The following is a 25660-nucleotide window of genomic DNA, read 5'->3' as shown; positions in this document are numbered from 1 at the left end:
TTACCTGTATGTCCTGGATGTTACTTATAAAGGTTTTACTGACAGATTGTAGAGCATGCTGGGGCCAGGGATGAAACCAGTCTATGGCTGTGCAGTTTACAAGAGCTGGAAACTTGCGGGCCCTGGTGCGTAGAGTGAAACCCACAGGTGAGAAACACAGCACCACCTATATCAGCAGCAGAGAAATTAATAAAGAGTTTTGAGTTCTTTAGAAATGACATAAACATACTGTATAAAACAGATTAGGTTGTTGTATGACTACATCTGGCATTTTGAGTTCATCACATAAACTTTATATTATATGGTGTTATTATATAATTTGTTTTATTTGGTATAATATTTTTTGAAGGGCGCTCAGGTGGCGCAGTGGTAAACATGCTAGTACACCAGAGCTGACTCAGCTCTGCTACCCAATTGGCTGTTGTTCAAGCGCAGGGTGCCGGAGGGGATTCCTCATAACTGATGCAATTACAACCTCTGCTGGCTGATTGATGACGCCCGCACAGGGATAATAAGGATCAGGGTGTGTCTCTCCGTACACAAAGCCGATCCACATATGAACTCTCCTCGTGCAGGTAAAAAGATGCAGTCGGCTACTGCACACTTGTCGGAGGGGGCGTGTGTTAGTCAATGCTCTCCTCAACCAGGGTGGAGATTGACATCAGTAAGAGAGGAAGCGTGATGCAATAGGGTGATTGGATACAACTAGATTGGGAGGAAAAGTTAAATCTTTTAAATTGCATTTAGAAAGTTCTATCTGCAAGCCAATTATCATCCGGAATAAAACTACCATGTTTAAGTGGCCATGGCCATTCTATATCCATGTCGTATATTTAAGGTTACAAAGAAAAAACACTCAAATTAAACTCTTGCCCAAAGCAAAGTCATTAGTTACTTAATTATTTATTAAATGTGGTCTGATCAAAGACACTCATTAACAGCCCTGCATTCCTCAAAGAAAAACATGAAACACTCCTGTGTTAAATAACCAGAAAATGTATTTGAAATATTCCTGTGATTTACTAAATAATGACTGGATACACACTTTTAGCTGCCTGCGTATGCGATCAATGAAAAAGTTCCAGCAGTTTTCTCTGGTGTCTAGCAGGCCGAGACCTCGCAGCTCTAGACGGATCGAAGCCACAATCATATCCACCTCCTCCTCAGTGAACAGGTCCGGAATGTCCCCTTAACATATAGAAATACATATAAACCAAGACATATTCTTGGTAAAATTGTCATTTTACAGTACTTATTAAAAATACTAATATATCAGTATGAGTTGGAATGATTTCTTAATAGCAGTACCAGATGCTAGCATGTCATTAATCAGCACTAGGAATCGTTCATCAGGAATCTGGGCGTCTGTGTGCAGGAAAACTGTACCAATGTTCTTCATTCCCACTTTAATGTACAGAGCAGCTATATCACTCTGCAGAGAGAGCAGACTTAATATACTTAAAATTTAACATATCCAAGATTTTTAAATAGTAAACACATTTATACATAAGATTGTTGGACGATTATGTGATTACATACACAAAACAACTGCAACTTTTTTTGGAAATATAAACAAATTTTGAATGTGATGCCTGTGTGTGTCACTGTGTTACCCTTAGGTCACTGATGCCATAGCCTTTTCGCAGAGTGATTTGAAAGACCTCGAGCATGCTAAGGAAGGCAGCCAGTCGACACAGACTCTGTTTCCCACTACCGCCAACCCCAATGAGCAGAGCATTTCCCATCGGAGCCTCCAGAATACGACTAATCCTGCAGCTACACACACATACACACCAAATACACTACAACCATATTACAAAGATGGAGACATGCTATTACATGTTTAACCAGGGGGTTTAAACCATGTCCTTTACTATGTAAATATGTAAATATGTAAACGTGTGTAGTATGTATTTTGAGTGGGTGTTTAATGTAATTGTCACTGCAGTGGGACAGTGGTAGCCTAGTGGGCAGAGCTTTGGGCTGTCAAATGGAATATTGTGGGTTTGAATCCCAGCTCTGCCATGCAGCCACTGTTGGGCCGGTGAGCAAGGCCCTTAACCCTCTCTGCTCCATGGGCATTGTACAATGGCTGACCCTGTGCTCTGACTTCAGCTTCCAAACAAGCTGGGACATGCGGAAATTTTTTTTTATTGTACTACACAAGGAAGTAAAGAAGTTTCTTCCATCTAATGGCCAGCATAGAGGCATGGAGATGCAGATCACTGACAGGGCTAGATCATTTAATCAACAGTCTCCACGTCTCATTAAGCATTAATTTACTGCAGCTGGATGGGTCTCTCTATGAAGGCCAGATTGCTGGCTTCTCTGTTACCTGCACTTCTCTCTGGGACCATAATGCTGGGTTCAGTCTGGTCCAGTTTTACCGTCGATTTAGCAGCATAGCAGGTGGCCATGATACTGTAATCTGTGCCCCCTGCTGAACTACATGGCCTATTACAAATTTATAAAACAATATCTATGGTAATGGGTGTTCACAGAACCACAATTGTTTCACTTCTGAATCTTAAGGTAGATTGAAGAGATTTAGATTGATAGGTAAAATGCCAATTATAACCATGTAAATTAGAATTTACAACATAATAACATGCAAAGAGTCAAGAAGTTTAAATACTTTTTGAATCCACTGTTTGTCTGATCACTTACATGTGTTGCATGGCCTCCTCAAAAAACACAAGGTTCATGTTGGCGTGCAGTTCATTGTAATGTTCCAGTGCATCACTCAGAGTTTTCTGTAGTTTCTCCCAGTCACTGACCTGAGAGTATCGTGGTTCTCCTATCCCATGAGCAAAGTGTGAATAGATCAGAGGCTGGTTGATTAAGATTGACTCATCTATACCCTACATAAAGAGGAAGAACAAGCACAAACAATGGCAAATAAGTAAAAATGTAAACTCATAGTTGTTGTATTCTCATTTTGTTTATTTTAATCAATAACTAGACAGTCTAGAGTCTTTTACCTCAAAGTATCTCTTTCCAGTGTCAAGTAGGATTTTACTGAAGAGCTCCACATCTTTCTCCTCCATCAGTTTATCAGCATACACACGAGAACACTCATGCAACCAGAGATACACCAGCTCTATCGGATACCTCACACTCTCCGGCTGAGCAAACACAATCCCCTTCAGACACAATACACACAAAACAAACAATGTACACACACACACACAAACTGTCTAATACATGTACAAGTAAACACAAACCAAATTAATCCACTGTTTTCTGGAGTGTATGTATGAATACGAATGCAACAGTGAAATTGCATTCTGATGTGGTCGCAATCTGTCCATCTGACATTAACATTCAATTTTTTTAAAGTTGTAGCTACTTATACGTCTGTGCCTGCTACCACCTACTAACTGTTCTTTATTTATGGACAGAGAGTTTTAAACCCTGTAAGACCAGGGTTGCCAGATATGTGTGGAAAACAGGATAATTTTCTTCACAGAGTTGCCAATACAGTTTTTTATTGTCTCCCCAATATGGCTAACAAGGGCCTAAATGGTCTTTCGTTGTAATTAAATATACTGACATAAATAAATAACATCTATTAGACATGCACAGTTACTGTTAAGAATGAGTTTTTATAACAACTGTAAATGAATAAATGAATAGCCACCCATTGCCCTCATGCAGTAAACACATAATGACCACACCGTAACGCCTTTTCTGCTATCCACACTATAAAACCCAGTGCCACTCACACACCTGGAAGATGTTAGAGATGTCTCTCAGGTTGAAGATGTAGTGGAAACGGATGGCAGTGGGCAGGAAGTTTTGGGTCATTTTCTGGTGAAGACAGATGGTGGCTTGGACGAGCGCCCCCACCGAGCGGCTCACCCCATAGCTATACCCTCCCTGCTGGAAGTGACCACTCAGTATACTGCTGTAGATCGTGTTTAAAGCCTCAGCACCCGGAAAGTGCACTGCAAACACTGAGAAATGCCTCTAAAAAGAAAGAAACAGATACTACATGGACAACATATTACATAGCAGGTTAAATCAGTGCCCTAACTATGGTGTAATCCATATTGTTTTATTCTATGGTGCATAAAGTTGCCATGGTGATGGTGGACGCTGGCGCATTTGGCTGCCGCTACCGTTACCGTATTTTACCGTATTTTATTGTATTTTTATCGTTTTTCGTTTTCATCTTTTTACACACCTTGTGGATCTATTTCTTTTATGTTACTTTTGATACTTTTATTTGTGCTTTTGATACTTTTTGTTCTTTCTACTGTACATCGCGTCTGCGGCCGGTGGTGAACGGTGGATGAGTTTTCCTGGGATCGGCACGATGTTGAACTATTCCGTTGACCAGCTGAGGAAGTTCAACAACTGCACTACTCCATCGTGTATTTCAGTCATCAAACAGCTTGGACTCCTTCGCCGGCCTCGTTATATTCACAGGGGCTCCCGGAGAAAGCTTGTTTATCTTCGAAACGGTAACGCTATTCCATCCTTCTGGTCAGCCGTGCGCACTGTCGCTCCGCAAACACGTCATCAGAGCGCTGCTGCCTTGCACACCAGTAGCGGTGTAGTCTCCATGACAACGCTGTCCACGGAGTGGGATGGGAAACGCGGAGTGGACTTAGCAAATCTCCGTTCTCTTCCTCGTTCCTCACAGCCAACTACACAACAATACCACTTGAAAATGGCATTGCTTAATGTTCGTTCACTCAACACAAAAAGTACTGTACTCAGTGAATTTATATCTGACAGTGAACTAGACTTTTTCTGTCTCACTGAAACTTGGCATAAACCCTTGGATTATTTTACGTTAAATCAGACCACGCCAATGGGATACTCGTATATTGATGAACCTCGTATGGAAGGGCGAGGTGGTGGTGTTGCTGCAGTCTATAGGGATGATATTAAAATAACCACTTTGTCTTTTCCTGCTGCTCTTTCTTTTGAACACCTGGCTTTCAAGTTGTCAGGGCCTACTCCTCTGGTCACTGCTGTAGTTTATCGTCCGCCAAAGCCAAACGCTTCCTTTCTCTCTGATTTTTCAGATTTTTTAACCCAGCTTAGTGCCCTCTCATCCTCTGTACTGCTTATGGGTGATTTTAACATCCATATTGATGACAACAACTGTAAATTTGCCAGGGAATTTTTGGAATTGTTACAGTGTTTTAATTTCACACAACATATACATTTTCCAACTCATAAAAAAGGTCATACTCTTGACCTTGTCTGCTCTACTGGTGTCCTAGTTCATCAGCCGTCCAGCCATGACCTTACTGTCTCTGATCATTTGACAATCATCATGGACATTGAGGTCACTAGGCCCATCACTAGAGCTAAACGTAAAATATCCTTCAGGAATCTTCAATATATCTCTCCCTCTGCTTTCTCAGATTCTCTTGTTAAAAAGATGTCTGTCTGTCCTGTACTGTCTAGTAATTCATCTGACCTTGTCGATTACTATAATGACATACTCGCCTCATGTCTTGATGAGCTGGCTCCTTTGAGAACCAAATTTGTTTCATTTAGTCATTCCGCACCATGGTACACAATTGAGCTTCACCAAATGAAATCCCGTAAACGCCAGCTTGAAAGACTTTATAAGAAAACCGGTCTAACAGTACATTATCAGATTTATTCTGATTATCTTCAACATTACAAAGACGCTCTTACGGCAGCCCGATCCACTTACTATTCCGAACTCATACATGCTGGATCAACAAATCCTAAGACTCTCTTTTCCACAATAAATAAACTTCTCAAACCAGTTGACAATACTACCAATTCCTTTACAGTTGACAAGTGTAACTCTTACCTCTCATTTTTTCAAACAAAAGTTGAGAATATCCACAATTTTCTGACAGTTTCCCCTGTCATCTCTGTTTCTCCGCCTATCTCATCTCAATTTATTACCCAGCCTCTGTCTCAGTTCTCACCTGTGTCTCTTTTGGACCTATCTGAGATCTTAACAGGGATGCGAAGCTCCACTTGTGTTTTGGATCCTGCTCCATCAAAACTTGTTAAGGGTTGTTTTCCAGTTATCTCATCACTTATCACAGAGATAATCAATTCCTCTCTTAGTTCTGGCTCAGTCCCTCAATCACTCAAATTGGCTGCTGTTACTCCCATACTTAAAAAACCTGGACTTGACTCTAACATTATGAGTAACTTTCGGCCCATTTCCAATCTTCCATTTCTGTCGAAAATACTGGAACGTGTTGTTGCCTCACAGCTCAAAGATCACCTAAATTCCAATAATCTATTTGAATCATTTCAGTCTGGTTTCCGCCCCCAGCACAGCACTGAGTCAGCCCTCCTCAAAGTCACAAATGACCTTCTTCTTTCCTCAGACTCTGGACAAATTAATATTCTCGTCCTCCTTGATCTTACTGCAGCTTTTGACACCATTAATCACTCCATTCTTCTGTCCCGCCTTGAATCCTCTGTCAACATCACTGGTACTGCCCTTTTGTGGTTAAGGTCATATCTCATAAACAGACAACAGTTTGTTAATATCAACAATTGTAGTTCTGCCATTGCTCCACTGTCCCAAGGCGTTCCCCAAGGCTCAGTGTTAGGTCCCCTTTTGTTTATTCTTTATATGCTCCCCCTTGGTGACATCATACGTCGGCATGGTTTACATTTCCACTGCTATGCTGATGATATTCAGCTTTACATCTCCTCCAAATCCATTAATACTGAACTTCACTCCACTCTGACAAATTGCATCACTGAAATGAAATTGTGGATGAAAGCTAATTTCCTCAAATTAAACTGTGAAAAATCAGATATGATCATCGTAGGTCCTACAACCCTGGCAAAAACCACAAAAAATTTTCAAATTACCATTGATAATGACACTTTGTCTCCGTCTTCTAACATCCGAAATCTTGGTGTAATTTTTGATAGCAACCTCTCTTTTGACCGCCATGTAAATCACATCACCAAAACTGCTTTCTTTCATCTAAAAAACATAGCACGTCTACGTCCATCACTCTCCTTTTCTGCCGCCGAAACCTTGATTCATGCTTTTATTACATCCAGAATTGATTATTGCAATAGCATCCTTTATGGTACATCTAACAAAATCCTAAAAAAACTTCAGTATATCCAGAATTCAGCTGCTCGCCTCCTTACTCATACTCGCTCCCGTGATCATATTACACCTGTTCTACAAAAACTTCATTGGCTTCCCGTTGCTCAACGCATTCAATTCAAAATTCTTCTATTCACTCACAAAGCTCTCCATAATCAGGCCCCATCCTACCTCACCGACCTGCTCCATCAGCACATTCCCTCCCGTAGCCTTCGCTTTTCTGAGGCTAACCTACTGTCCATACCCTCTAGGACCAAGCACCGGACCTGGGGTGACAGGGCCTTTTCCATAGCTGCTCCATCTTTATGGAATGCTCTCCCCAAACACCTACGAGATTGTCCTGACCTGTCCAAATTCAAGTCACTTCTCAAAACTCATCTATTCAAAATGGCATTTAACTTGTAACAACACGAAATAAATGCTTTTATTTTTGCTATTCTTTTTAATAGTTTTTATACTTAGATCACGACAGAAATGTGAAGTCCTAGATCCTAAAACTTGTAAAGTTTTCAGTTTCCTGATTGCATGTAAATCTGTCCTGTTTCTGTCTAATTTTAAGAAATTGTTCTATATTTGTTGTTCTCTCTCATAATTTAGCTAATTTTTAATGAACTGTCTTATGCTGCTCTCTTTGTTTTTATCTTAATTATTCTTGATGTTGATGTACTATTTTGATTTTGTACTATGATTTGTATGGTGTATGTACGTATTTGTTTTGATTATTTGTCTTATGTAAAGCGTCTTTGAGTATCTTGAAAAGCGCTATATAAATAAAATGTATTATTATTATTATAGTCTTAGCCTTTAGCAACTCAATATGTAGTTTTAGAATTTATCTGAGATATGGATTTAGTAATTCTGACAAATAATAAAGAGGCTGAAAGCTTACAGCATTAGCGTAGTGGACGTTTTAATATAAAAGACTTTTACAATACATATACTAAATCTTTACACTACTACATTTACAGCATTTAGTGGATACTTTTTATTTAAAGTGCTTCCTTAGTTTAGTATAAGTAGACAAAAGTTTAAGAACACAAATCTGCTGAAACCCTGTTAGAAATTAAAAATAATATTATATAAGTAGAATACTTAACAAAATAGGTTTTTGGTTTGGTTTGGGTCTTTTGTCAGTTTGTTTTTAAAGGAGTAAACGAAAGATTAGTTTCCATTTCAGTACTGTACTCAGTAAAGAGGTGAGTCTCAGCTGTTTTAGGACAGCAAAGAGGCAGGGTAATTTCATTCCACCATCTGGGTGCTAGTACAGAGAAAAACATTGATGCCTATCTTCCATGAGTTATGATGGGTAATGCTGAAACATTTAGAATATAGAATAATACCTTACTATAATGCCATACCATAACAACTGTCATTTTATGTAAATAACATCAACACACAGTTAACAGGCAGGCAGCTATTAGTGTTAGCAGAGTGTTAGCACAGCAGTCCATGGTGCATTGTCAATTAGTAATTCTTCTGTATGTTTTGGCTTTAGAACATGTCAATGATACTTTTGCACTGTGATGATTAATTTTACGAAAAGCTGATCTTTATTACCAGAACATTAACAGAATTTGACTGTACATACTGACAAACCAGTGTCTCTTTGAGTGTTTAAATTCAGTGTTACCTGTAGCCGAGGGTTAACAGAGAAGCTTCCAGCTGTTGGATTCATGCAAGTGATGTACTGACAGTTGTGAATCTCCTTCAGCACCAGTCTCTGACGATCATACCTGACGAACACAAACACGAACAGACACTGTAAAGGATAGAAACTGGCCATTTGGATCCACTTCAATATTAATATCACTTACACACTTATAAATGCTGATATAAATTAGATTGTACTATGGTTGGTGCACTGGCTACCGTTGGAAGGTGGGTCAGTGTGTGATGCCCAGTGATGGATTGGCACCATGAACAGGGTTTATTCTCTTGAGTTCAGTGTTTTTAGGTTTGGCCCTGACCCCACACTGACCTTGTTTGGCAAGAATAGATTACCAAGGATTAATTAGTGGTAAATATGACCAAACTATTTATGCTTTACAGGAATAAGAAAGGTAAAATAAGCAAAACTGTCCAATTTAGCAACAAACTTATGAAAAGAAGATTTGTAATTTAATGGCAGGCTGTACATCTGGTTTTAAATCTACTTAAGCACTGCCACATTATCACACTGCTATGCTTCCTGTACAATCTTTCTGAGAGTGTCACATTAGATTCAAAACAATGGCCCAACTTTTTCAAATAATGGGATTTTCTTTACATTATTTAGAACCACCAGGAATTTCTGTAATTTCAACCAATATTTACAAGGCTCACAATTTTATTTATTTGCTGCATTATATCTGCACTGAATGAAAGTAATCTTACTACTTTAATTAGATTTTCTGTTTAATGTTACTAGAAAATTAAAGTGTTTGGAGAATGTGTTCGCTGTCTTTATCCATACACATGAGCTCACATATGCCCTAAATTGGCTAACATTGCATTATACTGTAGATACTTCGAGCATGATTTTTACCCAAAAAGAAAAACCAATCAAACCAAGCTCCTGTGTCTCAGCTTCAGATGTTTTACTGCAGAGTTGGTGCTAAAACTTGGGACCTTAGAACAACAGTTATCTGCCTGGTCACTCAGAAGCCCCAGTCACAGATTTATACAGTTATTGCAATGCCATAGAGCCACATAGATCCTGGTGGTGCAGTTTATTTGCTAGGAAGGATACATGTTCTTTACAAATATAGTAGTACAAGCTGGCACACAGATACCCACCAATGTGAGTAGTCAAGATGTTGTCTGATGAGTGTGTGTGGTTGGACTGTTCCGTATGCATCCACCTCCGGCATATTCAGATCATCAACAAAATAGATCAGCTTTTTAGTGCCAGGAGGAGCAAAGTTACGTCCTGCCCTTTTTTCTAGAGGTTTCTCCAGTACACCTGTATCAAAACAAACCAGATAATAAGTGAAGAAGACACGGTACAACACTACACATAGTATGTACTGTGTGTATCTGTGCACGCTACAGTCCCCTTCATTAAAGCTGAATGTCAAAATGCAGACAGGACATGAGATCACTGATCACTGCTGCTGTACTGTGAGAGTTCCATTATTCAGCAAATAAAAAAAATGTTTACAGCCATGTTTATGTTTCATGTTTATGTTTGCACAAAGTTCCCAACATTTCTGGAGAGGACTGTTTGTGTATTTACTCACGCTGCAGCATAGCTGATGTGGTATAGTAATTAAAGGGCACTTTGACGACCATATAGTCCTCTCTGTGTTTAGAGATGGTGTCCCAGACCAGGATGGTCTTGCCTACCCCTGCGTTTCCAACCAGCATCACTGGCTTGCCTTTTTCCAAAAGCAGCTCGACAAAATATGACAGACAGATGGTCTCCGCCGAGTGAACCATCACAGTCTGAGCACACAAATACAATTACGGTTAAAAGTTTTCAGACGCTTTAAGGCAACATAAACATCACAGATGTCGTGAATGTTTTGAGCCTGAGTGACACACTTTTGGGTTTTGTTTGGAACTGGGGTGTCTAAAATCTGTTGGGTCAAAAATATACTTACAGCAACATTATTGATTAATAATATGTAATATAATACATTAGATTATAATTATTTCGATTTGTGGCATGGCCTTGTTAGTAATTACTGTAAGGTTCTGTGGCGTCAGTGGTACTTACCACTCTTCCCTGATGTCACAGAGCCTTACAGAGCTCAGTAGAGGAAGGCCTTAAATAATAGGCCTTCCAATTAGGGCGAATCGCCTGCAGCTGTGGGCTGGCTTACTTAAGCCAGCTCTGCACAGCAGCGGGTGTCGCACCTTTTGTCTGCTTTTGTTTCTTTTGTTTGTTTTTTTCAGTTCTCTGGTGGCAGCGCATCCACGCTTTTATAGGTCAGTCGGTATCCCCTGGTGGCATGTGCCATTCGGGTGTGTAGACTGCAAGGTCGAGGTAACATCTTTATTTTGCCTATTTGCTTTAGCGTGGTGCGACGCCGTGCAGCCCTCGCGCTGCCTTTTCTTTATTCGGTTAGCTTTAGCGGTGCTGCTAAACAGCAAGCGATATCGCTTGCAGCCGTATCCGCCTTATCCTCTTATCTTAAGTGGTCATTTGGTTTCGAAACCGCTGGGTGGCGAGGCCGTTAAGTGTTCGGCTCTCGCGTCAACATCCCCGGTTCGAATCCGCACTTCTGAGGCTGTCTAACTGATTCGTTCTATTCTTATCTTTTCAGATCGGCGAACTTCCTTAGCTGCAACCTGCAGCGAAGTCACGCCAATCGCGATCTTCCCGTAGCCCACCGCTGTGCTGGGGGCTATTGATGTCCGGGAGTCCTTAACTCCCGTGTCATATTGCTGTAGTGCCTTAGCGCTTTCAGCTTGGTGGGTTAGTAACTGCCTGATGGTGATGCCGTCAAGCGCTCGGCTATAACGCCATTACCCGGTTCATACCCACCGCTTTATTTTCAGCGACAGTGGGATCAGTAACTGCCTGATGGTGATGCCGTCAAGCGCTCGGCTATAACGCCATTACCCGGTTCACACCCACCGCTTTATGTTTCAGCGCCTGTAGGTTCAGTAACTGCCTGATGGTGATGCCGTCAAGCGCTCGGCTATAACGCCATTACCCGGTTCATACCTAGCGCTTTATCTTCAGCGTCTACACACACCCCCTCACCCGCGCTACGTTAGCGCGGTGGCAACACAACCGCCATGCACCGGCGCGACCCGGGTTCGCGCCTTGCATTAATCTTTGTTTTCCTTTTTCAGTTTTCGTTGCCTGCATCGCCCAGCGGTCTCCAGCGGGGTTCATTATTGGTTTTGTTTTTGTTTTGTGTTTTGTGTTTAATTTTTCATTTAAAAAATAAAATTATTGTTTAAGTTAATCTCCGCACTTGAGTCCTTTCTCTCCCACGTGACAATTACAAGATCAGGTGAACCCGTTATCTGGTAACACATTTAAGCAAGCTTTACATCGCCATGAGCTTGGAGGTTTCCATATAAGAAGGAAGTTTGACCTTCTGGGCAAATTTTCTCTCAAAAAATGTTACAGATTGAGTTTTCTTCCCTTTTTTGGCAGAAATACCAAAAATAAAGAATGTAGTCAAATTAATTGTTTGTTATCAGCTGTAGTCATTCAATCACCACTGGATAAGAAATTTTGTTTTAACTTTTTACACCACCAACTTTATTATATAAGTTGATGTATGAATATTTATACCTTTATATACATTTATCTATGACCCAGCAGATTTAAAATACACACACACACACAAACACACACACACAACAAACCTATGATAAAACTCAATGTCACCAAACACACATACAGACATGGCAGATATTGGTAACCCAACATTACCATTTTACAAGGGTATAATACAGTATGTACACATTGTTAAGCTTTGACTCTTAGATAAAATGTTAACATTTGCTCAAAACACTTTATTATTTATACACAACCTATTATTATATTAGCTGTTATATTAGGATTTTTTTAAGCAGTCAGTGTGGCACATTTGCAATAACATAGGCAGCCTGAGAAGAAATTAACTTTTCATCTTATGTCATAAAGTGTGTGTGTGTGTGTGTGTGTGTGTGTGTGTGTGTGTGTGTGTGTGTGTGTGTGTGTGTGTGTGTGTGTGTGTGTGTGTTTCACAGATTGTGGGTACCTGCAGTGGGGCATCAGGCTCCAGCTCAAATAGAGGAGTGCGTTCGCTCCAAGGAGTGAATTTCTTTGTGTTGGGGTCAATGTAATAATCAAACACAGTTCCCTGGGAGGGAAACTTCACTGCCCGCATTTCCTTATTCCACCAGCGACTAAACTCACCACGGTAGTCTCTTAACTATAATTCAGAGATGAAGCACAAGAAAAAGTTTTGTGTTGTTATGTTTGCAGTGCATATACAGATCATCCATACAAAATCATCCATAAATTATTGATTATCTTATTGATATCTTTGATAACTTTCATTCATTAAAGAGAAATCCACAGAAATTTAAAAGACCTAAGTTTAAAGTAGGGTGCTGTTTACCACAACAATGCAAGCAATGACAAACAGTTAGCATTGTTGATATAATACAGTAAATCACTCACATGATCCTGAAAGAGCGCACCCCCAAAAGCCCAAACACAGGCAAACACAAAGTAGATCTCATAGAGTTCACGAGGAGAGTCAGCAGGTGTGTTTTCATCAGTTAATAAGCAGTCCAGAAAGCAACACAGTGTCTACAATACACACACATTACAATTCTACAGAATATATACAAATAAGTCATGTGTCAGTGTTAGTTGCAGTATATGTATATTAGTATATTAGTATATTAGTGTGACTGTGCATACAGTTTACAGACGTGTAAGGATCATGCATGTCTTGGGATTTTTATAATTCTTGTAACTGTTTTTTTTTTCATGACTGTTTGAAAATAATTGAAATTATGACAAGATGACATACGTCAATTACAAGTGTACATACACTTCTTACTTCACCTGTATCTTAGGAACCACAATGTCTTAGGTATATGTGTTGGTTTTCTGTGTGTGTTTGGGTGTTTGTTTGTTGTGCATCACCTGCACCATGCTGGTCTCAGGTATAGGTGTAATGGTCTTCAGGTTACACCTGACCTGCTCTAAACAGTAGGGCACGTATTTGTCAAAAAGGATGGTCAGATTGGCTCGTTCTGATTGGGCCTGACGACTATCAATCCAACTTGTAACATAGCTGTAAAATAACCAGAATCTAGTGAGCATCTGTTATGTCATAACACATATGTACTGTACATACTTTATATATACACTGAATAGCCACAACATTAGGACCACCTGACTAATATGTATGCAGTCAAAACAGCTCTGCACGGACAAGACATGGACTTACTTACTTACTTACACGGAATTACTACCAGGTACTTGTCTTTATTTGCCCCTTATTAATGTCACTTATGTCTGTATGCAGCCTATATATGCTGCATTTAACACTTGTACTCCGAGTAACTACCATCAGCCCATATTAACCTCCCTAACCGTGACATATATAATTGATACAGCCTTTTTAGGAAGTTTTGGCTGAATGATGTAGAAGTGGAAACAGTTAAAGGTCTTAGACTCGGAAGTTGAGTAAATTAGAGCCAGGTTAAGAAGTACGGCTAACAGCCATTCCTTACGAGTTCCAGCCTAGATCCTGTGGGTTAACATAAAGAATGCCTGCTCTGGATACTGTTGCTGGAGTTGCAGCCTTCAGGTGACTGATTTCAAACAGCAGACGCATGGAGGATGTAAGAGAGATGCGCTCATTACTGGCCAGAGTCAGCACCTAACAGATACGTACCACACACACACATACACACACATAGAGAAAGAGAGAGAAACATTTACAGTCATCACCTGTGGTAAAGATGGGCAAAGAAAGTTCATAAAAAGATCTTTATGGTTACTTAGCTCAATGACACTCTGACTGTAAAATTCTTAGAAACCTTATCCTAAACAAAATGTCACCAAAGCATTTTCATTAAAATTTTACCTTTTCAAGTTTGCTGGAGTGTTTACTAAGTTCTCATTAGAGCCTGTATTAGAAATCTGAGAAACCGAGAAAGTGGTAGTTTTTAGTTGTACCTAGTTGTACAAGTCTGAGGATTCTTTATCCACATCAACACTCACTGGTCAATCTGCATTAAACATTTCTGGTCAACTATATACAAACAGCAATTTAAATAACTCATTCGATGGTGTAGAAATTTTCCCTTTGTAATTCTTTGTTAGTGGTTGGTGAAATAGTGGTCCCTAATCAAGATCAGAAAGAAAACTTAAACTTGCACCTTATGGCCACTCAGGTGGCGCAGCGGTAAAAAGACACGCTGCAACCAGAGCTGGATTCTGAGTACCTCGTATCGAAACCAGCTCTGCCTCACCGGTCCGAGGCTGAGTGGCTGTATGAGCAGCGATTGGCCGGTTGCTCAGTTGGGGGGCGGGACAAAGAACCGGATGTGGGTCTCTCTGTCAGAATGCGATTACGACCTCTGCTGGCTGATAAGAGGCGCCTGCACAGAGATGAGGAAGAGTGCCCTTAGGGTGTGTCTCTCCGCATGCAACACTAGGTGGCGCCAAACTCATAAATGTGTGGGTGGCAAAAATGCATCCGGCTGCTGCCCATGTTTCGGCGGGGATATGGGTTAGCTTCGATCTCCTCGGTCAGGGCAGGGTTCGGCATAGACAGAGAGGAAGCACGATGCAAACTGAACAATTGGATGCGCTAAAGGGGGAGAAAAAGGGGGGAAATTTTTAAAAAACAAAAAATTGCACCTTATTCTGAAAACAATTTGTCCGAGAACATCCAATGAAGGTCTGGTTTAAATTAGAAGCTGGAACAAAAATGACTCTATCTGCGGTCAAGGAAATTTTACATCAACCCTGGCTGCAAAATCAGCACCTGTCAATATCAAGCTCTGGAATACTGCATGGACAGTGTCATAAAATGTAAAGTTTTCCATAACTGGGATTTTGTGTAAGCTTGCTTTATTCATCAGTAGAAAGCTACAGAGTTTGTTAGACACTTTTTCATGATCAAATACTGATTTGCATGTCAGATGTGATTGGTTTATAATGGTGTCACAAATTTAGTGACATCATCCAAAAGAAGAATTGTCTACCTTCAAGCATTTTAAGCATCTGTTTTGAATCGTTATTACTACTTTGAACCAAAGCAAACTCGATGATAATAATAATAATGGTTTACAAATTTTAAACATTTTAAATCTCAGTTGTATATAATGACCTTGTTGTCATCCATAACTGTGTTAAGAGATTCTATCCACATTGGATCAATGTCACCATCCAGCACAATCCACTTAGGACCATCATGGGATAAAGCAGATAGTTCTCTCATAGTGGAGGAGAAAAGACCTAAAACAGAAATATAAACATGGTAAAGCCGTTTCCACACAGTTGCTTATTGTACTCATAGCTTTTGAACTGTCTTGTATGAAGTACAGGTTTCTAATCCACCCACAGTTTTAATGACGTTTAATAAAGCAATAAGCCACGAGGGGCCGTGCGTTACTGTGATTTTAGCACGGGAATGACGTTTTTGGCACGACGTGAAGCGGAGTGCCTAAAACTTCTTTCCCGTGCTAAAATCATAGCAGTAACGCACGGTCTCGAGTGGCTTATTGCTTTTATAAAACGGCGGTCAACATAAAATACAATAAATACAACAATGTTTAATTCATAAATGGAGTTATTGTGTATAAACTTACAATAAAGCATTCTTCCGTGACGCAAGGTAGTTCGATTAACAGTGTTGCTAGGCAACATGAGGGCGAATGTAACATTAACTTATTGTGGCATAATTATATGGAATGATGTGAGGTGGTCATAGGTGTGCGTTTATCGGGGATTTTACAACGGCTTCGAACGCAGCTCAGCCAATCAGATTTTAGGACCGGAACTATCCGTTTTATAAGGTGTGTTTTAAATGAACATCCTGGAAGTCAGCAGATTATGCTTCCATAATTTTTTATTTAAACAAAATATATTTTTCCATCTACCCATACAAGTTTCCTTTTTCTGTGATGTTAGCTGCCACACAATCCCAAAGCATAATTGGCCTAACTTTTTTGTACTTACCATCCTTCCACTCTCGTGTGGCAGGATGCAGAAATCCAAACAGCTCGTCCGTGGTCACTGCTTTAGGGTTCATATCACTCCACACAGGTTTCAGTTTCATGTTGGAGTAGGTTCTATGTAATGTCTTCAAAATCTAAATACAGAGTAATTGTAGAATATCACGTCCTGTGTAACTTTACATATTTTATTGCTTTCTTATACTGTGCACAATGTAATCGATTTTATATGTAGAGCGTTTGTCTTGCTCACCTGGCTTTTTCCACTTCCAGCTCCACCAACCACAAATACAGAATGCCTCACTGCCAGCAGATCCTCTAACTGAGTCACCTGCCAATAAATAATTGAGGTAACTATTATGTTGTTTAAAGTGCAAGCCATTGTAAAGCCATAATAAGTATAAGTATGTATATGTAAGTATTTATATATCCCTTGGTATAACTGGCCAGTTGTTTTGGCACTGGTATAGAGCAGTTACTTACATATGACAATACTTACATATGGTTCTGACACAGTAAAGCATCCTCACACTATCACACTTCTGCCACCATGTTTAACTTTATGTATTATGTATTATAGAATAATATATTATTGTATTATAATATATTATTGTATTAATGTATTATAGAATTTGCTCTTCAAAGAACAAATTATGGAATTGGTTAAATGGTCTCTGAATGCTATTGACACCATCTTCTCATCGAGAAGTTCGGGTTCGGGGGAACCCACATGCCCCGGCAGAACGCAGATGGCGGGATACGCGATGGACTCGTGGGAGAAGTGGAGGGTCGTGTGCCTGGCACCTCTTTCGTTAGAGGACATAGAGGATGTTTACCTATTCGGCACTTTGATTGTGGGGTTTTTGCTGATTGGATTAGGCTTTACCCTGCTGTATCGGGAAATTAAAAGAGTTGGGTCAGTTGTCAAAGGTCCACAGAAACTGCCCAATTTGATTGATATGATGGGCAGAGCCGTTGGAACTCAGACTATGACTATAAATCGCAATATGGATTCCATCTTGGAGAAACTAACGGCTTTGCAGAACGGTTTGAACCAGAGACTGACTCAATCTGAGAGCATGTGTTAAAGAAATTTTACTCGTGCTTAGATTAAAATACAAGTCATTTCTGCTCTTCGGTTTACCCTGTTATCAGCATCGGCCTTGCTGATAAGGAAATTCCTCCAGAGGATCTGTTGCTACGGGTCATCTCGTACCTACCCTCCCCTGCTCTCTGACTGTTTTTCATTCTGGGTAGCAACTGCTGTAAACGCAATCCTATCGCGAACTTTGTACAGACTTTTTGCTTACAGGAATGAAGGGCGACAGAACATTTTCCCAACCCCCAACCCAACGCCTCCACTCTTAGCTTAATTCCACCAATACGGCAGGACGGGTCTGCAGCGCGCGCTGGTCATGGCTGCGAATCGCCGGATGGCTGCTTGTCGTAGTTGGTTACTTTTCCGATCCCCACATCCCTAACCCGTGGCTGGTTGTGTGACTATGTTATGTTCTTATGTTTACATGTGCTTGTGTGCTGTAAGGAGCTTTTTTTCGTGTTACCATAGTGTGCTCCTCAGGGAGCACAATCTGGTTGCTGTATTTTTTTTATCTCCTACTCTCCCAATGTGTTATCATTTCTTGTTTCTTATCCTGTCTTCCCGTTCTGTCTCCCCCGCCCCACTTGTCATATTGAATGTTCTGGACGGGTTGATGGCTAATTTCGCTGTAATTGTACCTGTTGCAATTTATAGTGACAATAAAGTTTCTACTACTCAAAGTTTCTACTACTACTGTGTTAACTTTACACCAGATTTAACATTTTACTTGCAAATGATCCATTTACATTTAATTTGTCTTAATTAACTTAGGGATGTTGTAAAGTGTTTTTTACAAATGTGAGACAAGCCTTTATGTTCTTCTTGATTGGAGTTAATTGAAGAATCATGGATGCTGACCTTCTGTGAGGCAAACAAGGGTTTGCCTGGGTTCTTTTTTTACTTCATTTAGTGCAATATTCTAGTAGACTGGCCACTTATGGAAAGATTTACTACTTTCACAAGATTTTCCCATTTGGGAACAATGGCTCTGACTGGGTATCACTGGAGTATTAGAGCTTGGATTTGGCTTGTTAACCTTTTCAAGACCTTTTCAATAACTTTTGCTTCTTATTTCTTCCTAAAGTCTCCTGCTTGTGAAAACCTTTCAGACTACTTCAAGTCGCTGAAAAGATTTTATGTAAGTGATTAAACAGCTTTAACAGTGATGGCAAGAATAAAGACTATCTTTGTAGGTTAATATTTATTGAGCAACTAAATTGCAATAAAGGACTAGTAGCATTGATCACTTGTGTTAATTTTTTTCCTTTAATAAACAAAATTCTTATTTAAAATTTGTGCTTTCTATGTCATCAATAAAAGAATCAAAAAAGCCCACCCAACCTTTAGGATGAAGTTTTCTTCTGGCTGCAGTCGTAGCTCGCTGATTGCCTGACGAACATGCTGCTCCAGCTGTTGGTCTCTCTTACGTGGAATGTCCAACAGCGGAAACAAATCACTGATCAAACCCAGGAATATTGGCACGTCACTTGTTACAATCTTTGGTAGGTTAAAATCTCTTAAGGCCCTCATCAGCACCTAAACACAACATTTCCAAACATTATTTAACAATTATTTAACAGCTGTATGACTTCAAAATAGCTGGTTAAATGCAAAACAAGTTATATAAGGAAAAACCAATAATAATATATGCTTGGCATACAATGGTAAGCAAAGCACTTGGACCACTTGCCAAATATGCTATCAAAACAGCTATGATTCACAGAAAATTGTACTCCACATGATCTGAGGGTTTCATGTGGTATCTGGGACCAGCAGGTCTTTCTACATCTAAAAGTTAGGTGTTAGGTAGATCATCCAGCATCTTATTGCCATTTCTTTCCTGGGTAAATAACACACACATGCCTGGCTGTCCACATGATCAGAGCAGCCAACCTTGTTCCATTGCTCCAATGGCAAATTTTAATGCCTGCATGCCAACTGTAGATTCTTTTTAACAGTAAACAGCAGGTAGAATGGGCACTTAAATGTTTTGGGACTGTGCATCCCATACACAAGCTGTTTAATAAACTGTATGTTGTGATGCATACGTTATCACCATTATTGAATATATGCAGTTTGAGCCACAGTAGCCCTTTGTTGGTCCATACCAGACACCATAGCCTAAATGTCCTCTGGCATCAATGAGTCTTGGCAGCAGTTTATGGTTTGTACCTCCTCGGACCACTGTCAGTGGGGAGCACCGCTTGCTGATTCAGAGATACTTCAACCCACTAATCTGTCCATAACAATTTGGCCATTATCAGTTATGTAGGTCTTTATCCTGATCATATCTGTTGCATTCTACACATGTAGTTTGAGAAAATACCATCAACCTATAATTTTATACTGATGTGGCATGCACAATTGTTCTACAGTTCATGAGAGCACCTGTTCCTCTGGACGACTCCTCTCTTGTCTTTTCAGTGACCCGGCAACCACCAGCACCGACTTTATTGCTCGGAGGCCCCAGTCATAGTGATCCTGCCAAACAAAATTAAATTAATTAAACAACTGCTTTGGGTCAGTGCCCACTAATTTACCTGTACCATTTATTTATTCTGACCAGACTGCCAGTACCTGACGTTTTTGTCATGTGTGTTTGGCATGGTTTGAAGTGACATCTAACATTAAAGTTAACATATACTTCACATAAAAACAATTATTTGCAACTCTGTTATTAATTAAATGTAAGCACTAATATATGTGGTACCTGTTTGGAAAGCAGTTCTTTGCAAAGCGTGTACAAACTGATAAACTTGCGAGCTAGCAGACGAGCATCTATGAAACCCTCAGCCACCAGCATGATTTCACAGATTAACTCAAAGTCAGGAATCACCATGGCACATGGCCTGATGCACACAAATACACACAAAATTATAACTTTATTCATTCTATTAGTTCGCACTGCTTTTTAATTGTTTTGGGTTTTTTACAATTAAATGAAGTATGTGAAACCTAAAGAGAGCTTTAAGGTTCTCAGGCAGTTCTGCTCTCCCTGCATATCCTGGATTCAGAGTAATGAAGATTCCCACAGTTGGCTTCAGCTCAATCTCCTCACCCAGAAAGTAAAACCTGATCAGAACAAAAATAAAAATGAATTTAAAAATGACTTATAATTGTTTATAATGTTTTACATTATCTGCAACTGACATACACTTTATGGCCCAATGTATGTTAACACCCCTCCAAATTAACTACAGTATAAAATCATTCATTTATTGTCTGTTTTACCACAGCTTTATCCTATTCAGGGTCACAGTGGGTCAGATTCATGGAGTAAAAGGCCGGAAACACCCTGGACAGGTTGCCAGTCCATCATAAGGTAAATACACATACATACATTCACACATACACTCATATTTAGGGGGACCTTTAGTATCTCCACTTAACCTGACTGCATGTCTTTGGACAGTGGGAGGAGACTGAAGCACCCGAAGGAAACCCATTCAGACATGGGGAGAACATGCAAATACACAAAGAAAAGACCCAGACTGCACCTGGGAACTGAACCCAAGACCTTTTTGTTGTAAGGTGACAGTGCTACCTACCAAGCCACTGTGTCACCCTGTATAAAATAAATGATATCAAATACATTGTATGCTTTCAACTTTGTGACAAAGCTTGGGAAAGGCTCTACTCTGTCCCAGAATAACTATGCCCTTGGGCACAAAGTAAGGTCCAAAAAGAAAGCACTGACCATAACTTTAGTGAACACCTTTGGGATGAATTGGGATTTCACAGAATGGGTACAAATTCCCACAGACATAATCCCAAATCCAATTAAAAGCCTTTCCACAAGGGTGGAGGCTGTTGTACAGAGCAATTCCAATACGTCTATTACTTCATATTAAAATAATGATGTTTTTAAAATGGGATGTCCAGTCAACTCATGGTCAGGTGTTCATATACCTTTGGCCACATAGTGTATAATACATATAGTGTTCTGACCTGTGTTTCTTGTTGCGAATGGCATCTTGAATAGTTTTAACCTGCACAGCAACTACAGACAAAACCTCCACAGAGATCCTGTTAAACTCATCAAAGCAGCCCCACACTCCTGTCTGAGCCAGACCCTTATAGATATTTCCTATAGACTGACAGGCAAAAGACACATAGTGAATGTGTGCTTAGAAATTACAAAATGTAGTTCATACCCTGTAACTCGGTACATTCTTACTTTGTAGTCCATCTGTTCTGAGCAGTTAAATACGTAGACCATAATGCCAAGCGAGCGACCCAGGTCTTTGGTAGTCTCGGTCTTGCCGGTCCCAGCAGGACCAGCGGGGGCGCCACTCATGGTCAGATGAAGAGACTGAGTCAGAGTAATGTAACATCTGCACACAGTGTTGGAGATTAAACAAACATGAAGTATAAACACAGCAAAAGCAAGAAAATTCAACTGCTGTTGAATATTCCAGCACTACATGTTACATTAGATACTTCTTGTACATTAGATACCTTGCACATTATGTATAAAATTAAAGCCATGTTAAAGTCACGAAATGTTCTGCTTTATTTATTTAAGTGTAAACAAATATCAATGGATAGAAAAATTTCTTCCACCTCCCAAAAACAGGGTGTTCATCGAGTGCAGCATTTTATTATTTTTTTTTTAACATTTATACCTAGTTGTATCCAAATCCCCAACTGTAAGTTTCTCTACCACCGGAGACCCCCACACCGAAAGTGGAGAAGTCAGACAATCAAGTGCCCTCTCTGACAGACACTGTTTCTTTCACCTGCAGGAGACAGGGTCTTATATAGATCAGCATCGCATCTGAATTACACACTACGATCAGTGAATCAGCCACCCATCATGTAGGCACCTTAATCAGCAGGCAGAGCACCCCCCCCCCCCCCCCCCCCCCAACCTATCATGTCTGTATGGGCACCTGGTGCTCAACAGACTGCTGCACCACCCAGTGCCCCATCTGAAGCCTGTTGACAGGTTTCCCATTCGTTGAGACTAAAATTTGATTTTTATACTATAGGATAAATGCGATAAATAATAATTAATTTGAAACTGATTTTGGGTATTGGGTTATTTTGGGCAGGTTATGTCATGCAATTCCAGCAGCCCTAATCATAAAGACATAAATGGGGAATATATAATTCACATATGACTATTGTTGGCCACAGAAAATTTGGAATGCATTTTATTTCACACTTCTATACTACATCATTCTTCCACAGTATTTACATACCTAATGGCATATTAGCTGTTACTTTTGCCACCACACCATTTATAACCATTACTATTGACACCATACAATTAAAACACAAGTTTTTAGATGGTTTTATGGTTGATTATTTCCATAATAAAGCAGCTTTTAAACCTGTACAAGCAGAATTTTACACGATTAGCTACAGCTTTGGTAAGTAAATGTTAAATTCAGATGCATTTAAAAATGCCATCACATAAAATCACTCTTTGCACTGCACATTCGCATGTTTATGTATCTAGCATTTAACTCATATTTAGACGAAACAACAAGGATTATAGTGTATCTGACTGTACGCGAGGAGAGGAGAAGAGTGGGTTTAAACTAACCGGTCAGTTAGTGGTGTAATGACCAGCCGGTTGGTGTTGCCCAAATATTCATAAGAGAACTGAAACTGGGCATCACAAATGTTGACGTAGCAGTGTTTCTGCTGTTCATCCCAGCGGTGCCGTAACTGAGACAACCATGCAAACGCCTGCCCATTTATCACCTAGAAAACATGATTTCAACATGATTTTAGCATTTAGTAAACACAACCAAATTTTTTCTCAATTTCTCCATTAGGTTTGGACCCATATACACCAGACATGTTTTACTGTTTCACCCATTAGACTGGGCCGCAAGCATTATACTGATAAAGTGTATGCATAACGCTTTCTGAGAACATACTAAATGCATACGTTTTGCCTGCTATGCATAAACAGACAGGTTGCATAGAGATAAATTGGGATACTATTATTGGCTACCTTCTGCGAGATCAGTTTGGCCACCACATCTCTTGCATGAACGTCAATGGTGCATAGAGTCATGATCTTCTGACGATCACCAGGACTCAGCTCACCTAGCAGCATGTTTATTAGAGAGTTTAGCTGCAGGACCTGAGATTCAAAAATGATACAAATAGAATTATAATCTCATTATTAACACCTGTCATCAATTACAATGTAAGTAAATGAGGGAGGGATGTAATGTTAAAGTTAGTGGAATGTGTAAATAAGATCAGTAAGTGACTAATTAAGGGAGTGATTGAGTGACTGATGTAACAGAAAATTAGATGTAATGAGTGTGTGAATCAAGTGAGTTAGTAAATGATGGAGTAAATTAGTAAGTGGTAGGTGAAAACTGGAAGAAAATAGCAAGTTGGTAAGGCATGAGAAGTGAGTGAGTAAAGCATGAGTAGTGAATGAGTAAGTAAGGCATGAATAGTAAGTGAGAGAGTGAGTGAGACGGTGGGTACAGCGTGAGTGAAGGAGTGAGTGAGTGAGGCATGAATAGTGAGTGAGTGAGTGAGTAATGCATGAATAGTGAGTGAGAGAGTGAGTTAGTGAGTGGGTATGGCATGAGTGAGTGAGTGAGTGAGTAAGGCATAAGTCAGTGAGTGAGTGAGTGAGTGAGTTTGTGAGTGAGTGAGTGAGTGAGTGAGTGAGTGAGTGACCTGTTTTTTATTGTAGTCTTTGAGTGCAGTCTCAAATCCCTCCTCCACCCGCTCAAATGCAATCCCGACATCTGTCGCCCACCAGATCTGACTACCTGTTAGAGCCACCTGGTACACACACACACACACACACACACACACACACACACACACACTTTAACAATCATCTAAAAAGTTCCATTCACAATTATTCACTTACAAAAGGATACACATCTCACACACTGACAGGCTCACACTCATACACCTTCACACACATACACACACACACACACACACACACCTGTGCAGGATAGTCAAAGAGCCACTGATCACGTGATTTATCCTCATATGCTGCTACAGCTTCAGAGATCTCCTGTCTCACTGTGGAACGCATGGAGAGCTCCAGCTTACCTAACCAACACTCAGCCTGACACAGAGGAGACAAACAATAGACAACAACAATGTAGCTTTTCTTATCAAATTATTAGTGTGTGTGTGTGTGTGTGTCTGTGTGTATGGGTTACCTGTCCCTCACATATGCAAGGCTCAGAGAAAGGTACATACTCTCCCTCTCTGCTGTACATCCCCATTGCCACCTCCACCCTTCCTTCCTCACCCCCTTCCTCATCTCTGAACTTCAAATCAGCCACGTTATCAAACAGCTTCAGCAGGTGTCGTGTAACCTACACACCCACACACACAAACATTAGCATAACACACATGCACAGCATAATACCTGCCAATATGTGTATTCTGATCAGTGATCAAAACATTTAAGTACTGAGTAATCAAAGTACCAAGTAAGCCAATATGAATGCGCACATCACTTAATAAAAGTATGTTGTGTTTACTTGGGCTATCTTTGTCTAATATTAAAAGTAGTTTCATGATTTGAATTATACAAATGTGATTAGTGCAAAAGTAGAAGAAATTAGAATGGGGCTAAATCAGTGGTAAATGTACTGGACAATTCATCGTAAGGCCCCTGGTTCAAGCTCCATCACCACCAAGTTGCCACTGTTGGGGCCCTGAGCAACGCCATAAACCTTCAATGGCTTGCACTGTATTCATTTACAGTTGTAAGCTGCTTTGGATAAAAACGAATAAATTCCATATATGTTCTTTTAAGCAGGTAGTTATTTGAAAATGTTTTAATGTTTCATAAGCACTGGTCCATCATACATAAACACACACAAAATATGTGGGCCATT

At 40.0% G+C, this 25660-nt stretch overlaps 1 protein-coding gene across 1 annotated transcript in view; it reads right to left on the bottom strand.

Moving 5' to 3' along the window:
- dnah9l (dynein, axonemal, heavy polypeptide 9 like) overlaps positions 1-25660 on the bottom strand; it is a 57064-nt gene that overhangs the window by 23880 nt on the left and 7524 nt on the right. Inside the window, exons 11-38 of the mRNA XM_062997722.1 lie at positions 24974-25132; positions 24751-24876; positions 24471-24578; positions 23782-23913; positions 23365-23525; positions 21991-22147; positions 21762-21907; positions 20769-20885; positions 20524-20662; positions 20202-20294; positions 19155-19349; positions 16968-17045; positions 16719-16851; positions 15868-15995; positions 14261-14409; positions 13668-13818; positions 13194-13325; positions 12769-12942; positions 10303-10507; positions 9860-10025; positions 8715-8817; positions 3730-3969; positions 2982-3143; positions 2668-2861; positions 1614-1776; positions 1309-1432; positions 1046-1188; positions 5-166 (exon numbers count right to left, since the gene is read on the bottom strand). Of these exons, the coding sequence (XP_062853792.1) occupies positions 5-166; positions 1046-1188; positions 1309-1432; positions 1614-1776; positions 2668-2861; positions 2982-3143; positions 3730-3969; positions 8715-8817; positions 9860-10025; positions 10303-10507; positions 12769-12942; positions 13194-13325; positions 13668-13818; positions 14261-14409; positions 15868-15995; positions 16719-16851; positions 16968-17045; positions 19155-19349; positions 20202-20294; positions 20524-20662; positions 20769-20885; positions 21762-21907; positions 21991-22147; positions 23365-23525; positions 23782-23913; positions 24471-24578; positions 24751-24876; positions 24974-25132 (4140 nt within the window). The remainder of the gene's footprint in view (positions 1-4; positions 167-1045; positions 1189-1308; positions 1433-1613; positions 1777-2667; positions 2862-2981; positions 3144-3729; positions 3970-8714; positions 8818-9859; positions 10026-10302; positions 10508-12768; positions 12943-13193; positions 13326-13667; positions 13819-14260; positions 14410-15867; positions 15996-16718; positions 16852-16967; positions 17046-19154; positions 19350-20201; positions 20295-20523; positions 20663-20768; positions 20886-21761; positions 21908-21990; positions 22148-23364; positions 23526-23781; positions 23914-24470; positions 24579-24750; positions 24877-24973; positions 25133-25660) is intronic.

This window comes from Trichomycterus rosablanca, chromosome 6 (assembly GCF_030014385.1).
Source record: "Trichomycterus rosablanca isolate fTriRos1 chromosome 6, fTriRos1.hap1, whole genome shotgun sequence".
NCBI classification, from domain to species: Eukaryota; Metazoa; Chordata; class Actinopteri; order Siluriformes; family Trichomycteridae; genus Trichomycterus; species Trichomycterus rosablanca.
The sequence above is the reverse complement of the archived record's forward strand: the minus strand, read 5'-3'. Positions and strand labels throughout refer to the sequence as shown.